A 24,514-nucleotide genomic window follows, 5' to 3' on the forward strand; every position below is an offset into this window, starting at 1 on the left:
TTTGAAATGGAATGATAATTCACCAGGTCATTTGGATTAAGGTTGGGTTTTTTCCAAAATGGGACATACCAAAGCATGCTTCCAGCAAGATTGAACTGTACCTGAAGACAGACTGTTATTGACTATATCCAGAACTGAGGGTAAAAGATCGTGGCAAGGAATACAGTACCAACTAGAAGGAATGGGATCTAGTGAACAAAAAGTCAGCTTAGTGGAAGAAAGATGCAGTTTAAGAGATCCAACCTAAATGCTTTTACCCCACAACATAACAATATAAAAGTTTGTACTGAACATAACCTAACTTTTCCTCCTTATGACCCCTAATGTGTTTATCACACTTGATCATTACTTTACCATAACCCCACTTTGTATTTGTTCATACCGGTATTGGTAGTCGTCTCTACTGTACTATGCAAGCCACATTGTGCCTGCAAAGGAGCCAGGGGGTCGAAAAAGCAGACTAGCAGTAGATTAAGGAAGAGAGGCTACAAGTGAGGAAATCTTTTGTGACAAAGCATTGGCAAGGGTGTCAACTAAAAGGAGCAAAGAAGAATCTGGATGAGAGCATTGAGTAGTGAGATCTGAGACAAGTCTAAAGAGAGCTTTAGTGGGATTACCTGGTGATTTCAAAATTTCCTGGAAATACTATTTACTGGCTTCACTAAATTGGGCATTGTAAGTTCAAAGTTCTTGTTTAGAGAGAAGATACAAATACAATTACTAACCATCAGGAAAATAATATCTGCACCAAGTCCACATCATGGGATCAGTAGAAATCACCAAAAGATAATGTAATAAAAAAATCCATCAGAAAAACAATAGTGCAGACCTGGAAAAAAATGTCAATATCCCAAAACAAATATAACCAACAGAACAATACAGTTTACGCAGTGTTGGCTACTTTAGAAGAAAGAAATACTTCCAAATGATTAGGTTCCAGGAGAATATATCATTTGCTTTCACTATACCTGAATGTGACTCACTTTGAGCTACTACTGAAAAAGGTGTGAGCAAAATCCAAATAAATAAATAAGTTACCAGGCATTTACAGGGAATTTTTAAAAGGAACATGTATCCCCACAGCCAAAACCTTCACCTTGAGTTATACGAAGACTTTAGGACATAATTAGGTTGGTCTGGAAACACAAATGTTTTGACCACAAAAGGGTACATCCTTCTTTTTAAGTTTTAAGAATTACCATTTCCTTATCTACAGAGGTAAAGGAAACCAACTACGTAGAACACTTCTCAATTGCGTCTTTAGAAGACTCATGAAATTTCCTAAGATCTAAACTGTCAGGGAAATTTAAGTTATCAAACTCAACCTCTTGATTAATTTCTCATATATCTTTGGGTAAATAATGCATAGACTTTATATCTACAAGTTCAAAAGCCATTTGCATAACATCTGCCATACACCATCAGAGACAAGAAATGAGTAAGAGGAAAACTGAACCACAAGTTACAAGCCCTTGCGGCATTCTCCAAACTTTCTAAGTGCATATTGTGATATCTCCCTTCTCACTCAGGGTGACCTGGTTCTCAATATGCAGATCATATGCAAATTAGTGCCCTACCCCTTCTCGCTCAGGGTGACCTGGGTCCCACTAAGCAAATTAAACAGGTCTCACCAACTGCATATTTCTCAGGCAACTCTTTATTCCAGCCCCTAGGCACACTTCTTCTAGCTTAATACTTTATACTTTCATAGATCTTCACACTGAGCCTCCCCACACAGATACATGGGCTCAGTACTACACCAATACTTTGGGGACTCTCAACCCCAGGCTTTGCAGCCTGCTTCTCTCAGTACTTTGGACACACAGTCCCCTCTTTGAACCCACAGTTCTGGACACACAGTCTTTTCTTCTTTGGACACACAGTCCCCTCTTTGAACACACAGTTCTGGACACACAGTCTTTTCTTCTTTGGACACACAGTCCCTCCACTGAACACACAGTTCCTATAAGTACTGAGGACACACAGTCAAACACTAATGCTTTAGGGACTTCTTACCCCAGGACTTTCAGCCTGCTGATCTCATTTGGACACCCCGTCCACCCCAAGTCCATAAGGTTAGCCAGTATCTTTCAGGGGCTCTCTCTTCTTCTGCTGCTGCTAGCTCACTTCCCTTCCTTTCACCACCCAGGTGGGGTATAAAGTGGTTAATTAGCTACACAGGACCCAGCCCATAACCACCTGCACCTGTGGACCTCCCAGGGCTCTCCCCGGTCCTAGTGACCGCCATCTTCTTCTAGCGCCCTCTAGTGGCCTACACCATATAGGACACCCTCTTACTTATCACAATATGCAACATACGGCTATCTTTAACAGCAGAAAGTGCTGCTGCTTCGCAAGAAAGAACTTGAGTACCCAATTTCTCAGCATTCCTTTTGCAAGGTGATTATCTGTTTTATCATTCTCAACAAATTTCTCTACTGTTTCAAAGGTAAATTTACTATACAATGGTAAGAGTCTCTTGGAAGTTCTTATCCATCCTAAAAAGGGCATCATAAATATCCTTCAGAGAAACTTCCTGTTTAGAAACAGCTGGTACAGAGTCAGAAAATGAATGATATGAAAAGAAGACTTTATTAGAGGCACCAGTCAACTCTGATAGCACAGCCAGTTGTGGGAGTGGAGATGGACACCCCAATGACAGGGAAATTTCAGAAGCAGAAAGAGTACTCACGTTTGCCGTGGTGGTGGCTGCTGACGACGCAACTTGAGGTGCGGGTCCATTGGCTCTTAACCACCACTGGCAATGGTAACTTCTTCTTTCCTACACCCTCTCTTTTCCCCATAGGAGCAGAGTGCCATGCTCCATGTTCCTCAGTAGCTTCAAAGGGGTGGGACCTGCCCCTTTGGGCCCGTGGCCAAGTACCGTGGTGGAGAGCCACCACTTTGTACATGGTATGAGGCCCACTCTCAATGTCATCTGGGCCTGCAGACAGCCAGTCCAGTGCCTGAACAAATCCACCAGATTTTCTCGTGAATCCCTTTATTGGAATAATCTAACTAGCTTTAGGAGACCACAACTCATTTCCTCCCCAGCTCAGGACAATATGAACAAAAGATAACAGATAAATGAAACACAAAGGAATTCCAATGACAGTTTCAAGGGGGAGGGGTAAGTAAGGGTGGGGAAGGGGAGCAGTGAGATGGATGGATGATCAGAAGGTGACAAAGCAGTAGAAGTTTATAGTTTATAAGATTGGAACAAGAAAGGGCAGGTTGTAACAAAGTTCGGGGGTTCCTAAGTATTTTCTCTCTTTAATTTCAAGAGTCTTATTTCTAGATTGTTTTAGTTTCCTCTTAGTATTCTGGCCATGTGGTCACTGATGCAATGCTTTGCCAAGAGTAAAGAAGAAGTCACTGTTCCTCATTTCTAGCTTTTCAACAACCAATATACAGCAAAAACTAAGGAGAAACAAGATTCAAAGAGAGAAAAGAAGAAAATGGCATTAAAACCTGCACAGTACTAAACTGCAAGCTACCAGCAAATGTCACAGAACCCTACTGCTATCCAGATGGGAAAGATATCAAAGTAATCAGACACAGGGTCGTGTGTGTATGTATGTGTGTATATATCCTATATAATAAAAAGCACCTCCAACATTCTGAAGCCGAGAAAGTGAAACCTTGAAGCATCCATGCTCCTGCTGTATCCATCTCCTGAAATGACATCACATACTTCCGTGTTCGCAAAGACCAATCACTGGAAGGGAACGCTGCAGAGTTGCCAGGCAACAGAACGAGACGACACACGCATGAGGGTGTCGTCATCCCTCCCTTCCAGTTCCAGGCCCCTACCTCCAAATTTTAAAAGTCAACTTCACTTACGAAGCCGGGTTTACGGTGGCCGGCAGCAGTGGTAACAGGCATGCAAGCACAGCCCTTCTCTCTCTCTCTCTCTCAGCTCTGGTCCCATCCTTGTGGAAACAGGAAATGAGGGCGGGACCAGAGCTGAAAGAGAAGGGCCAAGCCTGCACGCCTGTTACTGCTGCTACAGGCCACCATAAACCCGACTTCGTAAGTGAAGATGACTTTTAAAATTTGGAGGCATGGAACTGGAAGGGAGGGACGACAACACCCTCATGCATGTGACATCGTGTTCCGAGGGGGGGGGGGATCCTGGAACTGGGAAGGAGGGAGGGGGACCGACCCTGAAACTCGGAGGGAGGGAGGGAGGAACCTGAAACTCGGAGAAAGGGAGGGAGGGGGGAACCTGAAACTCGGAGGGAGGGGGAGGGGACGACCCTGGGACTCAGAGGGAGGGAGGGGAAGGAGGATCAGACCCTGGAACTCGGAGGGAGGGGGGCCCATGGCACACACTCTCTCTCTCTCACAGACACACTCACACCCAGTTTTACTCTCTCTCTGTCACACACACTCGCACATTCACTCTCTCAAACATGCACACTCCGAGGAAAACCTTGCTAGCACCCGTTTCATTTGTGTCAGAAACAGGCCTTTCTTACTAGTATGTATATATGTATATATATATGTATATAAATATATACATACACACACACACACACATACACACACACACATACATACACACAGTGTACTCCATTTATGTGCATGTCGGATAAGCGCATGCTCTGTTTAACTGCATGCCGTACTTCGGCCCCATTTTTGGCGCCGTCAATTACTATGGGGACAAACCGGTTTAGCGCACCACTGATAAATGCAAGATTCGCTTATATGCATGGTTTAAGACTGCTCCCCTGCAGGGAAGACTCCGCAGCAGGGAAGACTCCGCATAAGCGCGCGCACGAAATATGGAAGCCGATTGGCACGTGACAACCGAGATTTCAAATTTACCACCCCTTTAGCTGCCACAGGCAGAATAAGCGAAAGAATGTTGTTAAGAGTGTACACTGGAGTCGTCATCGTCGCAGCGGAACTGTAAGACTAACACTGGCTGAACGAATAGAAGTTCTTTAAAAAATTAGAAAACAAACATAGTCAAGCATCTATTGCCAAAGAATATGGTGTCAATCCCAGTCAAATTTCACATGTCCTGAAACAGAAAGATCAGCTTCTGGAAGACTGGCAAAACAATACAAATCCACACAGGAAACGTAAAAGGACGGGAAAAGCTGAGGAGGTAGAAGATGCTCTTCTTTGTGGTTTTCTCGAGTCAGGAGCAGACAGTTTCCTGTCAGTGGTCCACTGCTTATGGAGAAAGCTAACCAGCTAGCTGAAAGTCTTGGACTAACTGAATTCAAAGCCACTGTTGGATGGTTGGAAAGATGGAAGAAGAGGAACAACATAAAATTCAAGAAACAGCATGGTGAGAAACAAGACGCTGATGACTTTGGTGCTGAAAATTGGGTTGTTTCAGTTCTTCCTACCATCTTGAACGAGTTTGCACCTTGTGACATTATTAATGCTGTCGAAAATGGTCTCTACTGGTGAGCGATTCCTGATGGAACACTTGCATTCAAACATGCTGAAACTACTGGAGGTAAAACGTCGAAGGACCGACTGACGATGCTCCTTTGCTGCAATATGGATGGGAGTGAGAAGTTGGAACCCCTCGTCATTGGAAAGAGCAAACAGCCCCGTTGCTTCAAGAAAGTTAAGTGACTTCCTGTGTCATACGAAGCTAACGCAAATTCATGAATGACTGGGGAAATTTGGAAGTAGTGGCTAAAGAAGTTAGACACTAGAATGCGGGCACAAAAGCGTCAGATTTTGTTGCTTTGTGATAACTGTGCTGCACACAGGGATGATGTCAGGCTGTCTAACGTCAAGGTGGTCTTCCTGCCACCAAACACTACCTCTCTGATCCAACCTATGGATCAGGGCATAAATAGCCAATTTCAAACAACATTATCGGGCTCTTGTGCTACGTCGTCTGATGAGCGTTATGGATGACCAGACTGGCAAGGATAAACGTGCTGTTGAACTGGCTCGTAATCTATCACTGTTGGATTCCCTGCATATGCAGAAAGAAGACATGAGCAGCGAGGCACATGCTGATGAAATTCAACATCCTCCTCCTGTCACTTTTGCAAGAGAGCTGGAGAGTCTCAACACCGTGCGGGCCTATCTGGAGGCCACTGGATGTCAGTGCTATGACAGTTTTTACTGTCTAGCAGACGTAGTCTATGGAACTCACAGACCCTATAGTGTACAGAGGACTATAACTGATTACTTCAAATAAGCCTAACGTCAGTTAACGGAGACTGAATACTGTACATATAATAAACAGTACTGTACATATGTTTATCAGATGTCAAGCTTTTTGGGGTCACAACAGTAAAGTGCATGCTCTGGTTGACTGCATACATTTCTTTGGTCCCAGACCCTTGCACTTAAGTGAACTGCACTGTGTATATATATATATATATATATATATCATTCACATGTTTTGCATTAACGGCAGACAAGAATAAAAACCCTCGCAGGCAGGCACAAGATAACATCACAGAGAAAGGCAAACCTATGGGGAAACATTTTTCTAAGCCTGACTAAAGCATCAATGACCTCAGGATCAGGATATTAAAAAGGGAGTTTCAAATCTGCTCAAGAAGCTAAGACATTCATAATGAAAGGCATCAAACACTTTGAAAGAAACACAAAAGGGACTCCAAGACCTCGTTTTTCAGATCCAGCCCTCTCACACCTCTAAATTCTGCCACTGGCTCCCTCAGCTTTCTGCAAACATTTCATCTCTCTCCCAACCTTTTACTTTACAACATTTGAATGCTTTATAAACAAACTCCACTATCCTAATGCAACCTGTAATTTACTTGTCTATTCAGGCATCATCATTTTGTGCTTATCTGATGAAGGGAATTAATTCACTAAAAAGAAGCAGTAGTTATTGACCATTATTTCACTAACCTTTTGGCATGCACTATCTTGCTGCAGAGCCTATTTTATTCCAACAGGTCCTGCGGCAGATAGCACGTGCTAACCATTAACACAAGGCCCTGTAAGTGTTAAGTGTACTCTCTTGCATGCATCAGACCTTAACAGATCTTTCTAAAATTATACAAGATATAGCCTATATTTATCAGGGTCTAAAATGCTTAAAATAGAGTTTATTTATGTATTAACTTATTTATAGAGGCTTACTATACCACCATTTCTAGCATGCAGTTGAAGTGTGAAAGCCAAGAAGACTGGAAATTAGTATTAGTACCCACCTCTCATCACTCTTCCCTATACCCTACTCCCCCCCCCCCCCCCCCTCCCCTTCTCCTAGGCATGACAGGTCTCTCCCATCTCTTCTCCCAGCTGATCACCCACTTGCACTATTGACTAAAGTTGCAACAAGGTTGTGCTCAGTGAAAGAATCCCTTCACCTTTTTCAAAGAAGAAACCCAGGTGGACTAGCTGGGGATGCAGTTAGGTTCAAAGTCTTGTATCTCCTTCCACTGATGCTCCTTGTGACCTTAGGCATTCCAGTTCAGATTTCAGTGCTTATGCAGTTTATACACACAGATTCATTGTTGCCTGGGAGTAGAGTGGTATAGTGGAGTAGCCTAATGGTTAGAGCAGGAGACTGGGAGCCAGAGAAGTTAGGGTTCAACTTAGATTGTAAGCCCTCAGGCAGGGATCTACAAATTCTATTTAAAATATTTAACCTACTTTGAGCTTGGATTTGTTAAAATAAATAGAGGTAAAATTACATCTAAAACCTAAATCCAGACTCAAATCTTGTACATGTTTACTAGATCACAGTCCCATGCTGAGTTAGATGCACCCTCCTACCATATCTAGTCAACCGAGCAACACCCCATGGATAGACAATGCATTTCTGAAAGTCACTGCAGATCCCGAGAAGCCAAGTCTGGGAACCAAGTCTCAGGTCTTCCACATGCACCACAGCTTTTCTTGACCGCTCACAAAGCACCAATATTAGATCACAGAATTCACTTTCTAAGGTGCATTAAAGACAATAAGAAAGGGTCTGGAAATAAATATGGGGAGCATCAAGTATGGAAATTAGGAAACAACAAAGAAAAAAATATTTATGGTCTGTGCTACTCCTAGGGGATGCTGTGAAAAAGATTCTCTACAAAAACAAATATAATAAAATAATAATAATAATAATAATATGCAGAAATCTCAGTTTTCCATCAAAATAAAACAATATAGTTGCTGTATGAATAACAAAAGAAAGTTATTATGCAAAGATGCAGAATTGTATTTATTTTTGCAGAATTTGTTACAAAAAAGGACAACATAAGGCCCAGCTCCTCCTCACCAGTCTTGACACCTCTCCCAACTTTCCCTTGCCCATACTCTATTCCCACGCTTACTCTTGCTCAACGACCGCTCCACCCCAAATCTCAATTTGATCCCCCAGTACACTCTGTTTTCACTCCACTCCATCATCACAGTCTTGCTCCTTCCAGAGCTTGTTCTCTCCCCTCTTCCTTCAATTTTTCACAATATACATGTGTTTTGAAAACTTTGAACTATTCAAAGTTTTCAAAACACATGTATATTGTGAAAAATTGAAGGAAGACTTTAAGAAATTGGAAGATTAGGCGTCCAAATGGCAGATGAAATTTAATGTAGACAAATGCAGAGTGATGTATACTGGAAGAATAATCCAAATCACAGTTACCTAATGCTAAGGTCTACCTTAGGAGTCGGCACTCAAGAAAAAGATTTAGGTTTCATTGTAGACAATACTCTGAAATCTGACCAGTGTGCAGCAACAGCCAAAAAGTAAACAGGATGCTAGAAATTATTAGGAAGGGATGCAAAATAAGACCAACATTATTATTATGCGTCTGTATCGCTCCATGGTGCGGCCTCACTTTGAGTACAGAGTTCAATTCTGGTCACCGTATCTCAAAAAAGATATAGCAGAAAGTGTTCAAAGAAGAACGATCGAGCAGAATCTCCAAAGTCCAAGATGGCGCTGTGAATAGACGCACCTGTGTTTGCTCCTGGAGGCTGCTGTGTTTGTGAGTTTCTCTCGGTGCCTCTGTAGCCTCGTTAACCATAGGGAAGCGGAGGGGGAAGGTAAAGGAATTTCCCTCGGTTCCTGTGACCTCCTCGATGATGAAACAAACAACCTTGCAATTTCCCAGGCAGCAACCGGGTCCTCAGGGAACTTCGACCCCCACTGCAGCTCTCGGCCCTTCGGAGTCAATTGAGAATGGAAACAGGGCTTCCTTGAGCCCTGTGGAGCGAATTGCACCTCCCCAGCCTGGAAGAGAGTTGCTGGCTGTTCAAACAGAGACAGACGCTGAAGTGGCTCAGCTGGTCCTGTCTGAGGGTCTGACTGCAGCAACGGAGATAGATTCTCAACTTCAGGAAACATTACTACAACAGGCTTCAAAGGTATTGCCTCAAGCTATTGTTTCCAAGTTAGCTCGGGCTGATAGTCTATCTCAATCTCCTCCTGTGGCTAGTGGAGTGATTAGACCAGCAATTGTGACGCTGGAGTCACTATGGGATATGGTTTACAATATCCAAACCTCTATGCAAACTACTTTAAAGCAGAATTCTTCTGATATTCAAGTTCTTTCTGAGGCTGCCCTGCTTCAAGCACAAGTGACTGCACAGCAAACCCAGAAATTGGAACGTGTGGATATCAAAATTCAAGAAATGGGATCTATAGAAACAGCTTTGGTTAAAGACAATAATTTCCCACATAAACGACTTGAATACCTTGAAAATCAGACTAAAAGACTTAACCTTAGGTTTCTTAATTTTCCCAAATTGCCATTAATTTCTCCTTTGGAGATGGTTAAAAAATATTTGGTGGACATCCTGGGAATGGACAAGGACTCACTCCCTCCCATTACACGGGCTTATTACATCGGGAGTACTGGAGTGGTGGTGGGAAACCCCCCCGTAATAGGGGAGGGAATGAATCTTACCTCATTCCTAGAAAGCACATTAGAAATAGTTACTCAGAGGTTAACTCTGCTTGCCACTTTCGCGTTGGAGCCTGATAGGAATGCCATACTACGGCTTTCGTTGAGACACTTAGAAAATCTGTTTTTGGGCTCAAAGGTCCGTATCTTTCCAGATCTCTCACAGCCTACACAGATGAGACAAAGGGCCTTTTTGGAACTTCGCCCCAGGGTGGTGGCATTGGGAGCAAATTTTGTTTTGTGATTTCCTTGTTTTTGTAATGTGATGCTTGAGGGTAAACATTTTCAGTTTGTAGACCCAAAACAGTTGAAAGAGTTTATTGATGCAAGAGTTGATGTGAATATAGTAAACCTTCCCTAATCAGCAGGCTGGGGTCTGAACCAGAGGAAGCATCTATTGATTATTAATTTTTGTATTTTTTTTTCTTTTTTAATTTCCTTATCTTGGAATCAAATTTCTTTAACTTGTGGACAAATGGGCTGTAAAGATATATACTTATCATTTTTGTTTCCTAATGTTAAATAATGCCGATTGCATATTCACTTTATGTGGTGATATATTGGAAACTTTAAATAAATAAATAAAAACAAAGAAGAACGATCAAAATGATAAAAGGGACAGAACTCCTCCCTTATGAGGAAACGCTAAAGAGGTTAGGGTTCTTTAGCTTGGAAAGCAGACGGCTGAGGAAGGATATGATTGAGGTCTATAAAACCCTGAGTGGTGTAGAATAGGTAGAAGTGAACCAATACTTCGGTCTTTCAAAAAGTGCAAAGACCAGGGATCACTCAATGAAATTACATAGAAATACTTTTAAAACAAATAAGAGGAAATACTTTTTCACTCAAAGAATAGTTAAGCTCTGGAACTCAATGCTGGAAAATGTGATAACAGTGATTAGCGTTATCGGGCTTAAAAAAAAGTTTTGACAAGTTCCTGGAGGAAAAGTCCATAGTCTTGTTATTAAGATGGACATGGGAAAAAGCCACTGCTTGCCCTGGGGTTTTTGGCATGGAATGTTGCTACTAATTGGGTTTCTGCCAGGTACTTGTGACCTGTATTAGACACTGTTGGAAACAGGATACTGGGTGCAGATTCCAGAATACTACGTAAATGGGGGGGTTTTCACCACCGATTTTTTAGGCATCATTTATAGCAGTGTTTCCCCAAGTCCAGTCCTGGAGTACCTCTTGCCAGTCAGGTTTTCAGGATATCCACAATGAATACGCATGAAAGAGATTTGCATATAATAGAGGCAGTGTATGCAAATAAAGTTCATGTGCATTGTGGATATCCTGAAAACCTGACTGGCAAGAAGTACTCCAGGACCGGACTTGGGAAACACTGATTTATAGAATTTACCCCTCAGCGTGCAAAGTTGTACGGGCAAGAAATAGAATTTAGCAGTTATGCGCATAATGTAATAATAGCTTTTAATTGATGTTAATGAGCAATAACTGGTGCTAATTAGCACTCATTAACAGTTATGTGAGTAAATTACCCTTAGTTGGTATTCTCCAAATTGTGTGCACAAAACCCATATTTCACAACTGAAAGGAGGCGAAAACCTGGAAGGGGGATGCCTAGAACTTATGCATATAAGAATTAGAAATGAAATGCCTAACTGATCAAAGTTAGGTGTGAGTATTTACACCAGCCATAGCTAGCGTATGTGCTCACATCTCAAGTTAGGCACTTAACTTTGGACTTACACTAGTATTCTATCTAACAGAATTCACGCTTGCACCATTATCCCAGTGCTTAACTTATGCAGCCTTTGAGAATTACCCCTGTACCTGCAGTGTTATACTGAACTATACCACTTGGAAAAACAAAACTGTCAGACTGGCCACTTAAAAAGCACAGCGTCATGTTTTAGTCATATATAACTGCCAAGTAGAAGGAATGTTGGATGCTCAGTACAGTCCAAGAACACTCTGAGGTCCACACTGTAGATGGACTTGGATGGTATGGTCACTGCCAAATATTAACCCACCCAACTATCGGAAAACGTTACAGCCTCATATAACAGGCGCAGGGGGGAAAAAACTCAAACAAATGCTCTTCCGTTATCAGCAGATGTCTCATTACATGAACGGATTACATGATCAAGATGTCTCTTGATCTGCGGGTGACTGTTACCTGTGATCTCTTACAGACTGCCACACTTATTTCACAAGGCAAACTTCAGTTCTTTAAGAGTCTCAGCCCTAGCAGTTATTTCTGTTCTTACTTCTACCAAGTTCAGTGAACAGAAAATGACTCTGTACACCAGTTTTCCAGATCGCATATGTCCTTCTTTGGGTCTGATTTTAAAAAAAATGCAAATCTAGCTTTATCTAAGAAAACAGCTATTATAACCCTTAAGTATATATTACAGCTAGAAAGCCACAGTCCAAATGAATACTGGTGTTCCTGTCAGCAAGATCTGATTCTATGTAACAGCTTATTTTGTATATCCATGGTATATCATACATCATCTCTCTTCCATCAGAAAGTTCTGGAAGGATTACAATTTTTCTGAATTGTCTTTGCTTTTTAATGCAAACCATTTCCCATCCTCCCACAATGTAAGCATACACTGGCATGCCATTCATTATAATGGAACAGGAAGTTTAACCTCCTCAGGAATTCCTCCTATGGGCCCTATGACTGACCTTTCACTCAAATATAAAATCATCTCAGTAACCTGTCAAGGCTCTAACTCCAAGAGAAACTTCCTGTGACGTCGTCTCACTGGAAAGATAGCAATAGAAAAAAATGGGAGATAAAGGGACACTTTTTCAAAAGAGAAAAAAAAAGTCTAAAAAAACAGCATAAAGTGGCATTTGAATGTTTCTCTCTGAAAAACATCCAAATCGCAATTTTCAAAAATCAGATTTGAGATTTTTTTTTCTCTGCAGTTTGTGCAAATCACAAAGAGATGTGGTGGGGGTGGGGAGGATGAAATATGGGCATTCCCAAAACGTATATGTTTTTCTGCCATAGCAGAACAAAGCAAAAACGTCCAGTGCTAATAGTTAAGATATTTTGGTCTAGACCTGTTTCGATCAAGACTAAAAAGGTACCCTACATGACCAGACCACTGGAGGAATTAAGGCATGCCTCCCCTTACTCCCCCAGTGGTCACTTACTCTCTCCCACCCCCCCAAAGATGTGAAAGAAACAGTACATGGTCAGTCCTATTAGAGCAGCAAGCAGGTCCCTGGAGTAGCCTGGTGGTCAGTGCAATGGACTGTAGAGAAGGATGAACCATGCAAATATCCTACTCTAACTAGTACAGTTGTGGAGCAACACGTGATCCCTCCAAAAACCTATTCTACCTACATATAGGTGATATTTAATACTGTTCATATACACATCAGTAATTTATTCTATTCTGTCAGACTGGCCACTTAAAAAGCACAGCTTCATGTTTTAGTCATATACAACTGCCAAGAAGAAGGAATGTTGGATGCTCAGTACTGTCCAAGAACACTCTGAGGTCCATACTGCAGATGGACATGGATGGTATGGTCACTGCCAAATATTAACCCACCCAACTGTCAGAAAGCATTACAGCATCATATGACAGGCCCAATGGGGAAAAAAAATCAAAACAAATGTCTCATTGCATTTCTTGATCTGCGGGTGACTGTTACTACTACTACTACTTAACATTTCTAGAGCGCTACTAGGGTTACGCAGCGCTGTACAGTTTAACAGAAAGGACAGTCCCTACTCAAAGGAGCTTACAATCTAAAGGACGAAATGTCAAGTTGGGGCAGTCTAGATTTCTTGAATACAGGTATAGTGGTTAGGTGCCAAAGGCGACATTGAAGAGGTGGGCTTTGAGCAAGGATTTGAAGATGGGCAGGGAGGGGGCCTGGCGAATGGGCTCAGGGAGTTTATTCCAAGGTGAGGCGAGGCAGAAAGGGCGGAGTCTGGAGTTGGCGGTGGTGGAGAAGGGTACTGAAAGGAGGAATTTGTCTTGAAAGCGGAGGTTACGGGTAGGAACGTAAGGGGAGATGAGGGTAGAGAGGTAGGGAGGGGCTGCAGATCGAGTGCATTTGTAGGTTAGTAGGAGAAGCTTGAACTGTATGCGGTGCCTGATCACTTACCTGTGATCTCTTACAGACTGCTATTACCTGTCAAAATAAGGGCTATTATAGTAGTGTACAGTTGGGTACAGTAGGCTTTCAGTGGGTTTGAGAGCAATCACAATGCAATATAAGGGGATAATGGTGTGTACCTGGGACCTCTAATGTGATATCCACTGCACTGCCCCACTGGTATATATGTATGACTAATCTACTAGGAATGCTTCCCCACCCCCATGCATCCTGATGGCTTGTTTTTGTGCATTTTTCTCTTGGACATTTTAATATAATTTTTTTAATGATGCTAAAAGATAGACGCACGGATCACATGGCCATTTTCAAAATAAAATGATGAATGCATTTCTAGTTTGAAAATGGCCTGTCCACTACTGGATTTTTGGAGGTTTTCCACAAAACATCCAGAATCAGATTTAGACATCATATCAAAAATCATAATCACTGGCCATGCTAATGAAAGAGCCCAAACAACACTCAAAACATTATTAGGGTGCAATTTTTTTCCTGTCCTTTCGTCAAAGTCCTTAGCAGCTCACCAAGGGTCACTTCCCATTACCCAGCTGCAGGAGTTGGGTGCCCAAACTGACCACTGTCTGGAGAATTGATGATTTGAAAGACTGCTAGTTCCTCTGTCCTGTAACTCTGTCAACGCCATCATAGAAACGCTGTCCTCACTTGGATTTCAGGGCTGTTCTTACCTCTCTCATTGCACTTTTAGTGTATACTCTGGTGGATCCTCCTCCACTTCTATCCCATTATAAGTTGGTGTACCTCAGGGATCTGTCTTGGGACCTCTTCTTTTTTCCATTTATACTTCTTCCCTTAGTACTCTTATCTCATCCCATGGTTTTCAGTATCACCTTTATGCTGATGACTTCCAGATCTACCTCTCCACACCAGAAAACTCAGCAGGAATCCAGGCCCAAGTATCAGCCTGCCTGTCTGACACTGTTGTCTGGATGTCTCGCCACCATCTGAGCTTCTTGTCTTTCCCCCTAAACCCATCTCTCCTCTTCCCCCATTCTCTATCTCTGTGGATAACACTCTCATCCTACCTGTCTCATCAGCCCGTAACCTTGGGGTTACCTTTGACTCCTCTCTCTCTCTTTCTCTACATATATCCAACATATCTGAGCACACTACAAAACCCTTATCCACACACTTATCACCTCTCCCTTAGACTACTGCAACTTGCTTCTCACAGGTCTCCCACTAAGCCACCTTTATCCCCTTCAATCTGTTCAAAATTCTGCTGCATGACTTATATTCCGCCAGTGTCGCTATGCTATTAGCCCTCTCATCAAGTCACTTCATTGCCTCCCTATCCATTTCCACATACAGTTCAAACTCCTCTTATTGACTTACAAGTGTATTTAATCTGCAGCTCCTCAGTACCTCTCCACTCTTCTCTCTCCCCCTACACTCCCTCCCTGGGAACTCCATTCATTGGATAAATCTCTCCTATCTGTACCCTTCTCTTCCAATGCCAACTCCAGACACCATTTCTTTTACCTTGCTGCACCATATGCCTGGAATAGACTTCCTGAGCCAGTACGTCAAGCTCTATCTCTGGCAATCTTCAAAACTAGGCTAAAAGCCCACCTTTTTGATGCTGCTTTTAACTCCTAACCCCTATTCACTTGTACAGTACCCTTGTATGTTTTATCTTTCCCACCTTATTAATTCCCTTATCTGTCCTGTTTATCTGTCCCAATTAGAATGTAAGCTCTTTCGAGAAGGGACTGTCTCTTCATGTTCGAGTGTACAGTGCTGCGTACATCTAGTAGTGCTATAGAAATGATAAGTATAGTAAGTGTCACCTTTGGTGTGGGTGGACCTAAACAACCAAGGATCTGTAGAACCAATCTCCAAAGCTATATTAAACCACCTTACTACATCGCTGTTTGGGCTGAGGCGTAGGGTGAGAGGGCCTTAGAACCAAGATCTGTGGGCTTTGCTAGCTGTGAAACCAAATCTCTAATGCTGTATTACAACAGATCAGGACACCTCTGCTTTTCAAACCTGCCTACAAGAGACCAGATGGGGAGAGGGCAGGAGGCTAGTTCAAAACACTTTAATGAAATAAAAGGTCTAATATCAGAGATTTAACAGTTTTGAAATACAGTGCCCAAGTAAACAAATATCAGATTTAGCAGTTTTTAAAATGCAGTGGAACAAGAACAGACAAGTTTAGAAAAACTCGACACAAATGCAAGCACAAATTTAAGGATTAGGAAGGTAGATATGATGAGGAGGGAATGCAGAAAATTTGGCTTATCTCAGTGAGGTTTGAACCTCAAGGCAGATCTCAAAAGACCACATCATCTCAATTCAGTACACATGGCTCCCAGTACTTGCATCAGATGAATGTCCTAATGTGGTTTCAAAGCTTTGACTGCCACAGATTTATTTAACATTTAAACATTTCTATCTGTATTTTTCCCCATTTGTTTTTTTAAGCAAATAAGATGTAATGCTCATGTTTACTGGCATCAATTTTTTTTCTTCCAGTTGATAAACATATTTGGCAGGGGGAATGAGAGTTGGAGCCACAGCTTGTGGGTGAGTTGCTTTAGTGATTTTAATTATTTTTAAATGAAAAAAAAAAAAGGCAAAAAGCAAACACTCACTGCAACACTTTAAAGTGAAACAATGTTCCCCCAGATTATAGATGTGAATTCCCAGCCACAATAAGGGATGTAGATCTGTTTTGCAGGGCCCAGCATTCCAGGAATCTCTCTCTCAGGAGTAGAAAACCATTAAGTGAAAAGCTTTTCAGTGCTTATGCAGTAGTGTTTAGGCAGAGATTCACAGCAGAATGGAGGAGTAGCTTAATTGTTAGAGCAACAGGCTGAGACCAGGGAAGCCAGGGTTCAAAACTTAGGGGCTGATGTAGAAAGCCTCACAGTGGAGCCAGCACAGTGCATGGCTCTACAGTGAAACTCTCACTCAAAAACTAAGGCAGCATGCTATAAGCAATGAGTATGCAAATTAATGCCACCATTAAAATTGTGTCAGTAATCGGCAGCTCACTGTGAAATTTCATCCTTCCTATCAGAGCCTGAGCAACAACTGGCTCAGGTACTGACAGAAACTATGATCCCCCTTTCCCCCAATATTAAAAAAACACAAACATCTTACCCCAGTAATGTAGCGCCCCCCCCCCCTCTCTCCAATCCCTTCCTAAAAATTCCATGGAAGTCTAGTGGCTCCCTTCTGACCCAACCTCCTTTTCCCCCCAATATTTAAGAAAAAACCTTGCTCAGTAGTCCAATACCCCCATCCAAAAAAGCATATGGTGTCTAGTGGCACCCCCCCCCCCCCCAGAATCCTGTACCTTAAAAGAGGCAGGAGCAATACCCACTCACTCCCGCATCAGGCACAATCATCTTTAAAACAGTGGTGACCTGCCTGGGATGCACCAGATGGGGCCAGTCTGCCATATAAGTGTGAAGTTTTGTGCAATGGGCCATGCAGCAGATAATGAAAAATAATGGCATTACTGACCGGTCTATAAGGTGCTGTTAATATACTAATACGCTTACCCTTTTGGATGTTTTTGCAGTATTTTGAATGATCTACAATTTAGGAACAAAAATTTAAGACCTATTTTCTGGAACATTTTAGGAATAAAAAATATTTAGGGATTTTGGAAGAGGAAAAAGTGTGGTTGAGGTGTCTGTCCATTTTAAAGGTAATAAATAGAAAAAAAAAAACATAAGGGGATACCATTTTTTGAATAGTCTCCAGTTAAAAAAGTTTAATGACCGTATTGTGTATTAACTCTTCATATTTTGTCACCCCCTTTACTTTTTTCACACCACTGGTTGCCGATCAACTATAGGATCCAGTAATAATTTCTACTTATTTATACAGTACTTTACCCAGGTTTTCCTATGTAAGGAAGAAGCAAAATGAGGTACGCTCTTTCCCACTCTTTGTTGCTCAACTAGTAAGTTTGGGGGTCTTTTACTAAAGTGTGCTACAGCTTTTAGCTGTACCACTCCTTCCTTGTTGAATTCGCTACTGATAGAACTTCGCACTGAATCTTCAGGGACTGCACTTAAAAAAACTTGGCTATTTCAGCAAGCTTTTGCTGTTCCATTCATTCCTTTTCCCCTCAGTGTCTTGTTTTAATTTCATTTCAAAGGTTTTTATGGTTTATGTTATGTGTAAAAATTAAATAAAATGCTATCAATAAGGTTCTCTGCCTATGACACCTCATTAAGAAAATGTGTACATTTCTTCCAGTGGAACAGCCTCCAAAGAAAGGTGACAGGGTTTAAAACAATTAAAAAAAATAATAAGGAAATGTGGGGCAAGCACTGACAAAGCTAGATTAAACTAGTAACCAAGTAGGGTCTGCAGTACTACAATAGAATAAGGAGAATTGACAGAGAACATGGACTTTGCAGCCTGTATCTATCATAATGATGATCCCACTGGCAAAGTCCTTATCCAACCAAGGCCTCAACCCGTTCATCTACGCAGATGATGTCACAATCTATAACCCCTTCAGACATGATTTGACAGAAATAACCAATGAAATCAATGAAGGACCGAACATCATGGACTCTTGGGCAAACTCATTCCAACTGAAATTGAACACTGAAAAAACACACTGCCTCATCCTCTCATCTCAACATAACAAGTACAAACCCACAACCATAAACACTCCAGGACACACCCTTCCCATCTCTGACAGCCTAAAAATACTCGGCGTCACAATCAACCGCAACCTTACTCTTGAGAGCCAAGTAATCTCCGTAATAAAGAAAACGTTCTACATGGAAACTTAAACGCATAAAACCTTTCTTCCAGAAGGAAATTTTTCAAAACCTAATACAATCAATGGTCCCAAGCCATGCAGATTATTGCAACGGAATCTATGCGGGATGTAACAAACAACTCACAAAAAAACCTCCAAACCGCCCAAAACACAGCAGCCAGGCTGATATTCGGCAAAACACAATTCAAAAGTGCAAAACCCCTCCGAGAAAAGCTGCATTGGCTCCCAATCAAAGAACGGATCATCTTCAAAATCTGCACCCTGATCCACAAAATTATCTACGGCGTAGTCCCAGGATACATGACAGACCTCATAGACCTACCAACCAGAAACAAAACCGGATCATCAAGAACATATTTAAATCTACATTACCCTAATTGCAAAGGACTCAAATACAAAACAACTTACGCATCTAACTTCTCCTACACAAGCAACAACTATGGAACACACTCCCAAAAACTGTGAAAACAATCCATGACCACCTAAACTTCAGGAAATCACTAAAAACCAACCTCTTCAAAAAGGCTTACCCCACCGATCCAACGTAAACCCCTACTCCAGGCAACACAGCAATACCAATGATTGTACTGGACAATATATAACCTCCACTCCCCTCGACCCTCACGATATCTGATACACATCTTCCTCATTCAACCACAACATAACCTTGTATTTGTTTCTCAACTGGACTTGGCGAATGCCTTTACGGTACTATGTAAGCCACATTGAGCCTGCAAATAGGTGGGGAAATGTGGGGTATAAATGTAACAAATAAATTAAAATAAATAAATAAATAAAATAAATAATCTAGACTTCTATTAAAACTGTTGCTTTCGGTATCCTTTCTGTCTCAAACATGGATGTTCACAAAGCACAATGACCAGAGGCACGATCATGAACAAATATCTTGATACTCTATCAATTCCATCAGCATGTAAACATACCCAATATTTTTCTCTAGTAACTGCCAAAACTCTTCATACCTAATGCCTCCATGGTATAAATACACAGAGGATGGGTCTCTTTCAATTGAAAGGAAGCTCTGGAATGAGGGAGCATAGGATTCATCAGTAATCTAAGGAAATATTTCTTTTTAGAAAAGGTGGTGGCTGCATGGAATGGTCTCCCAGTGGAGGTGAAGGACAGAACTGTATCAGAATTCAACAAAATATGGGACAAACAAGAGGACCCTGGGGGAGAGGATTGTATAGACCATCATTTTCTCTGTTAAACTATGTTAAATCTATTCTATTAGACTATCAAAATTATACATCACTATCCACGCTTTCCCCTCAGCAATCTGCATCCATTCATCAGTGACAGAATAACAGATACTTTTTACTGCTACTTCAGCCAACAAATACCACTTAACCAGTAGCAAAATAATCCACTCTGAAGCTATCACACCTACAATTTTTCATGCGTATTTATTTATGTCTTAGATTTAAAGAACTTTCCAGTAGTAACCTCTTTTTAGGCAGTCATTTCTATCAGGTACTGAGTAAGCATAATGAACTCAAAATATTGGTAATCTGAATGGACTTCTATTAGTCTAAATTTTCTTTACAATCTCAAATGTGTACAATTCTAAAATCTCTCTGTAAAAATTAAAGTTCCAAACAAGCAAACAGGCAATACGCATTTGCTAGCTCTCTGTATGTAGATTTAGCTTCTCTACCACATTATTAGCAAGAAATGATTTTTGCCTTCAGCTTTTACTACATGGCATCACTTTTCACAATTTGCTAATTAAATACAATCTCCGGTTTAAAAAAAAAAAAAAAAGACTTGCAAAGTAAAGTGTATGCATTTTAGAAGATGAAGTTTTGTTGTCAGCTAATATTGATCCAACAGTCTGATTGGCTCACCTTGTTTTTTTTTTTTTTTTCACTCCACTGAGTTGTCTTCCCACCTGACCTCTGTGCTTTTTCCATGCCTCTCCTCCTCCTTCCCCACTCTTCTATAAAATCTTTTAAGATTTGCATCCAGAATACCAAGCCTTTTCTCCTGTAACCATGAGACCTATTTCAGGTTTTTTTTCACCCTTTACTAATGCTGAATTGTGAATGTTCATGAAAGATGCACAAAGAGAAAGCCGCTGCTGAAGAGCTGCATACCACTACTCTTACCTGGAAGGTAAGGGTAACTACCAAAATGGTTTGCCTATTATATATAGGTGCTTTCTCTGTCCCGAGTGGGCTCACAATCTAAGACTGATGCTCAATGGCTTGCGGTTAGAATCTTCACACTACTGCGAAATTTGTGCACACAAATTGCCAAAGCAAATGTCAGGGCATTGACCCACCTGGTGCATCCTAATATGATAGATAGACCCTGCCTAGTGGAGGACACAGCCATTTTGTAGATGGCAGTGCTTGGAGGTAAAAATGAGTGAGCATTGTTCCTGCTCCATCAAGGCATGGGGGCCGGGAGGAACTGGGGGGCCACTAGAACATCAGGTTTGTTTGTTTTATGTTAGGGGAAGGGGGTTGGGTTGGGAAGGGGACTGGGAACGCACTGGATCACCAGGGCATTTTTGCAATGTTTGGGGGGGGGGGGGGGGAAGAGGGTTGGACTAGATCAGGGAGCTGGTTTTTTTAAGTTGGATTCAGGGCACAATTGTCAGGCTGGAGGGAGAGAAGGGGTGTTGCTAGACACCTCTCCTCTCAACCAACCCCCTCTAGCTACCCTGGCTCTAGTAAAGTTTCCTACGCTAAGCGAATATGAGAAACTATTTTTTGGAGCACTGCTATGGGGTGCATTTAAATGCAGTCTATGATAATGGTTCCAACATGAGTTAGTAGCTACACTGAAACCATTTGAGCATTCGGCACACAAAAACATGCATAAAATAACCCAGTGTTAACTGCTGGCAGTAGTTTTGAGCATGAGCCTCTAATTTTATTTTATTTTTTTAATATCTGGGGCAATGAAGAGTTAAGGGGGTCTTTTACTAAAGATTAGCTCGCGCTATCTGCAGCAGGGCCCATAGGAATAAAATGGGACCTGCCGCAGATAACTCAAGCTAACCCCCCCCCCCCCCCCAAGTGACTTGTCCAGGGTCACAAGGTGCTGCTGTGGGAATCAAACACAGTTCCCCTGATTCCCAGTCCACTACACTAACCATTAGGCTACTCCTCTACTCTTCACAATTTTCAAAAAGTGTACTAACTGAACCCCTTTTTTATGTGTGTCTTATGTGCCCAGTATATGACCTCTGAATAAAACAACAGTTAACAATTGCTGTGGTTTCTGCTCGAGTCCAACCAATGTCAACATCCCCCACCAGTTACATAATGTACTTAGCTTTATCACTGTGTAAGGAAACAGACTGGATGAAAAGAAAATATGTTCTTAATTTGCAGTAGTGGCAAAGAAAAATACTAATTAAAATGCATTTTCTAGTCTTCAAAGTGCCTTTTAAAATCATAATATAGTTTTCCAATAAAATGACTTAAGAGATGATGACAAACTGGAGTCACAAGCACCTGGTTTCAGAGGATAACACACTGCAGGTGAGTACTGTCTCCTAAGTAGCAACTGCGCTGTATTTCAACCCTGACCTGACCTTCCAGAGCTTTACATCTCTAGGAAGAAACTAGCATGAGAAAATAAATGTTAATGCTAGTAACCACTAAAACATCAAAATAGGCAACTTATAATATGCGATGCAGCGTGATATGACAGAAACCCTGCTCCAAGAAAATTATCTTTTAAGGCATAACCAGGACTTACACAGCAGAACAGAATAGTCTGAGAAGTTACTTGCTTTCTGTCTCATATACTCTGAGGTTAAATGAACATAGGCCTTGGTTTCTACACTCAAGCACACTAGCAAATTCTACCAACTAGTTAGTATCACTTATACTTTTTTTTTTTTTTTATTGCAGCAAGAAAGATATCACAGAGCTACAACAATACAATGTGAACATTGTATCAGTTTGCAACAATAAGTGAAATGCCCATGGTTGAAGAGTCATCATAGTATATAAACGCATGATGTGAATTAAAAGCATTTTTTGATAATTCATTTTGCTATATGTTACCTGCTCTTCGTTTATTTACTGCAAATTTAGAGACTCCGTTGACCATAGCACTATGTCTCTGTTTAACTAATTAGCATTTCTACAGGATTAACTAGACATCCGCAGTACCAGACACATAAAACCAGGTCCTCGTTAGGAGGAGTTTACAATCATCTCCCCCTTAATGTCGTCTTATTGAAATGGAGAGGGGGGGGGGGGGGCTTTTCTTTCCATTCATTCCAGGGCATTAACAATGCAACCACACTACCTTGTGTGAAACATTAACAACAACAACAAAAGATCAGGGCTCATTTTTCCCTTGTTTTTTTTTTTTTTATTCACGCGAGCAATTCGAGCAGGCATGGTCGCATGCACTGCTTTGGTTGCTCACAAGAGCACAGAGAAGCAACTGTCGGCTCATTAGAAACAGCTCTGCGAGCGGATCCGCTTGTGAAAGCTCTCTGGGAGTCCACCTGAAACCTCACTGCACTAAGGTCATTGGTGGGAAACCCAGGCAACCCATGCCTACTCCTTGGGATTTTCAATGCAAACAGCTCTTTCAAAATCGATATTTAGTGTTTTGCATACTATAAACGCAAACTGGTTTCTCGCCTTCACTGCGAGCACATATACATACACTCTTGCCTTAAGATCAGTTACCTAACTTGGTGCATTCATTTTCCATCATATTCACTTATGCATAACAACACCATCAGAAAACATTTCTTTTGTACGGATTTGTTGTATTCTTACCGTGAATGGGATGTCATTAACACTGCCAACCGAATAACAATTGTCTCCGGGATTGACAGCGCCGGTGAGTACCTGGTGCAGATGCATTTTATTTCTACAGAGAAGCTTTAATTATTTACACCGGCTCTTTTCCCTCTCGTGTTTGACCTTTGCCGGCTGCTCGGTCCACTGGGTCTAGGGGAAACCGGGGGAGGGGAGAGGTAGAGGTAATTTTTACGTTGCAAGATCCATCATCCGCAGCTTTCCAGCACCCCTTGCTCCGTATTCTTCAACAACCTAGGCAGTGCGGAGGCTCGGAACGAACGTAAAATACCCGGATGCTTTCCGTACAGAGCAAAGCCCCGAGACAGAGCAGAGCACGTATTGGAATCAGATGGGAGAGTGAGGGAGCGTGCACGCACGCGCTGCCTCTACCGCAGCCCTAGAATCCGGCAGTCCCAGTTGGTCCCCCAAACACCGATAGCACGAGCGCGCGCGCTTGATTATCATGTTCCCCAGGCTGGGTTGGGGGACAGGGCGCGCGCTGTCCGCATACCCGCGGCCAGGCGAGACAGGGAGGGGCGAGGTTCGCTGCGCGACGATGTCCTCAGCTAGAGGCTGGCCTGGCGCGTGTCCGCGCGAGTTCCCACTCTCTACGTGCTAGGTTATATGTGTGGTACGTGAAGTGCTGGAGTTTCACATCTTCATTTTCGAGCTAGAAAATTAGCGGTGGGCGGTGTTTGTGGCGAATTTGAGTTTGGTTTTTGTTTTGTTTGTTTTTAGCTGTGAGATCACCCGGGACAAGAGAATAAACTGCTGTAATCCAAACCCGGATTTGAGAGGACTAACATAGTAACATAGTAGATGACGGCAGAAAAAGACCTGCACGGTCCATCCAGTCTGCCCAACAAGATAAACTCACATGTGCCTTTTTTTGTGTATACCTTACCTTGATTTGTACCTGTCCTTTTCAGGGCACAGACCGTATAAGTCTGCCCAGCACCATCCCC

The 24,514-nt window shown here is 42.0% G+C and overlaps 1 protein-coding gene across 2 annotated transcripts in view; it reads right to left on the reverse strand.

The window, feature by feature from the left end:
- Window positions 1–23,657, reverse strand: part of DMXL2 (Dmx like 2) — a 369,136-nt gene extending 345,479 nt beyond the window's left edge. For both annotated transcript variants that reach the window (XM_030189451.1, XM_030189445.1), the window contains exon 1: window positions 23,526–23,657. In XM_030189451.1, the coding sequence (XP_030045311.1) occupies window positions 23,526–23,612 (87 nt within the window). In that variant the 5' untranslated portion in view covers window positions 23,613–23,657. The remainder of the gene's footprint in view (window positions 1–23,525) is intronic.
- Between the last annotated feature and the right edge of the window lie 857 nt (window positions 23,658–24,514).

The sequence above is a fragment of the Microcaecilia unicolor genome, chromosome 1 (assembly GCF_901765095.1).
Source record: "Microcaecilia unicolor chromosome 1, aMicUni1.1, whole genome shotgun sequence".
Lineage (NCBI taxonomy): Eukaryota > Metazoa > Chordata > Amphibia > Gymnophiona > Siphonopidae > Microcaecilia > Microcaecilia unicolor.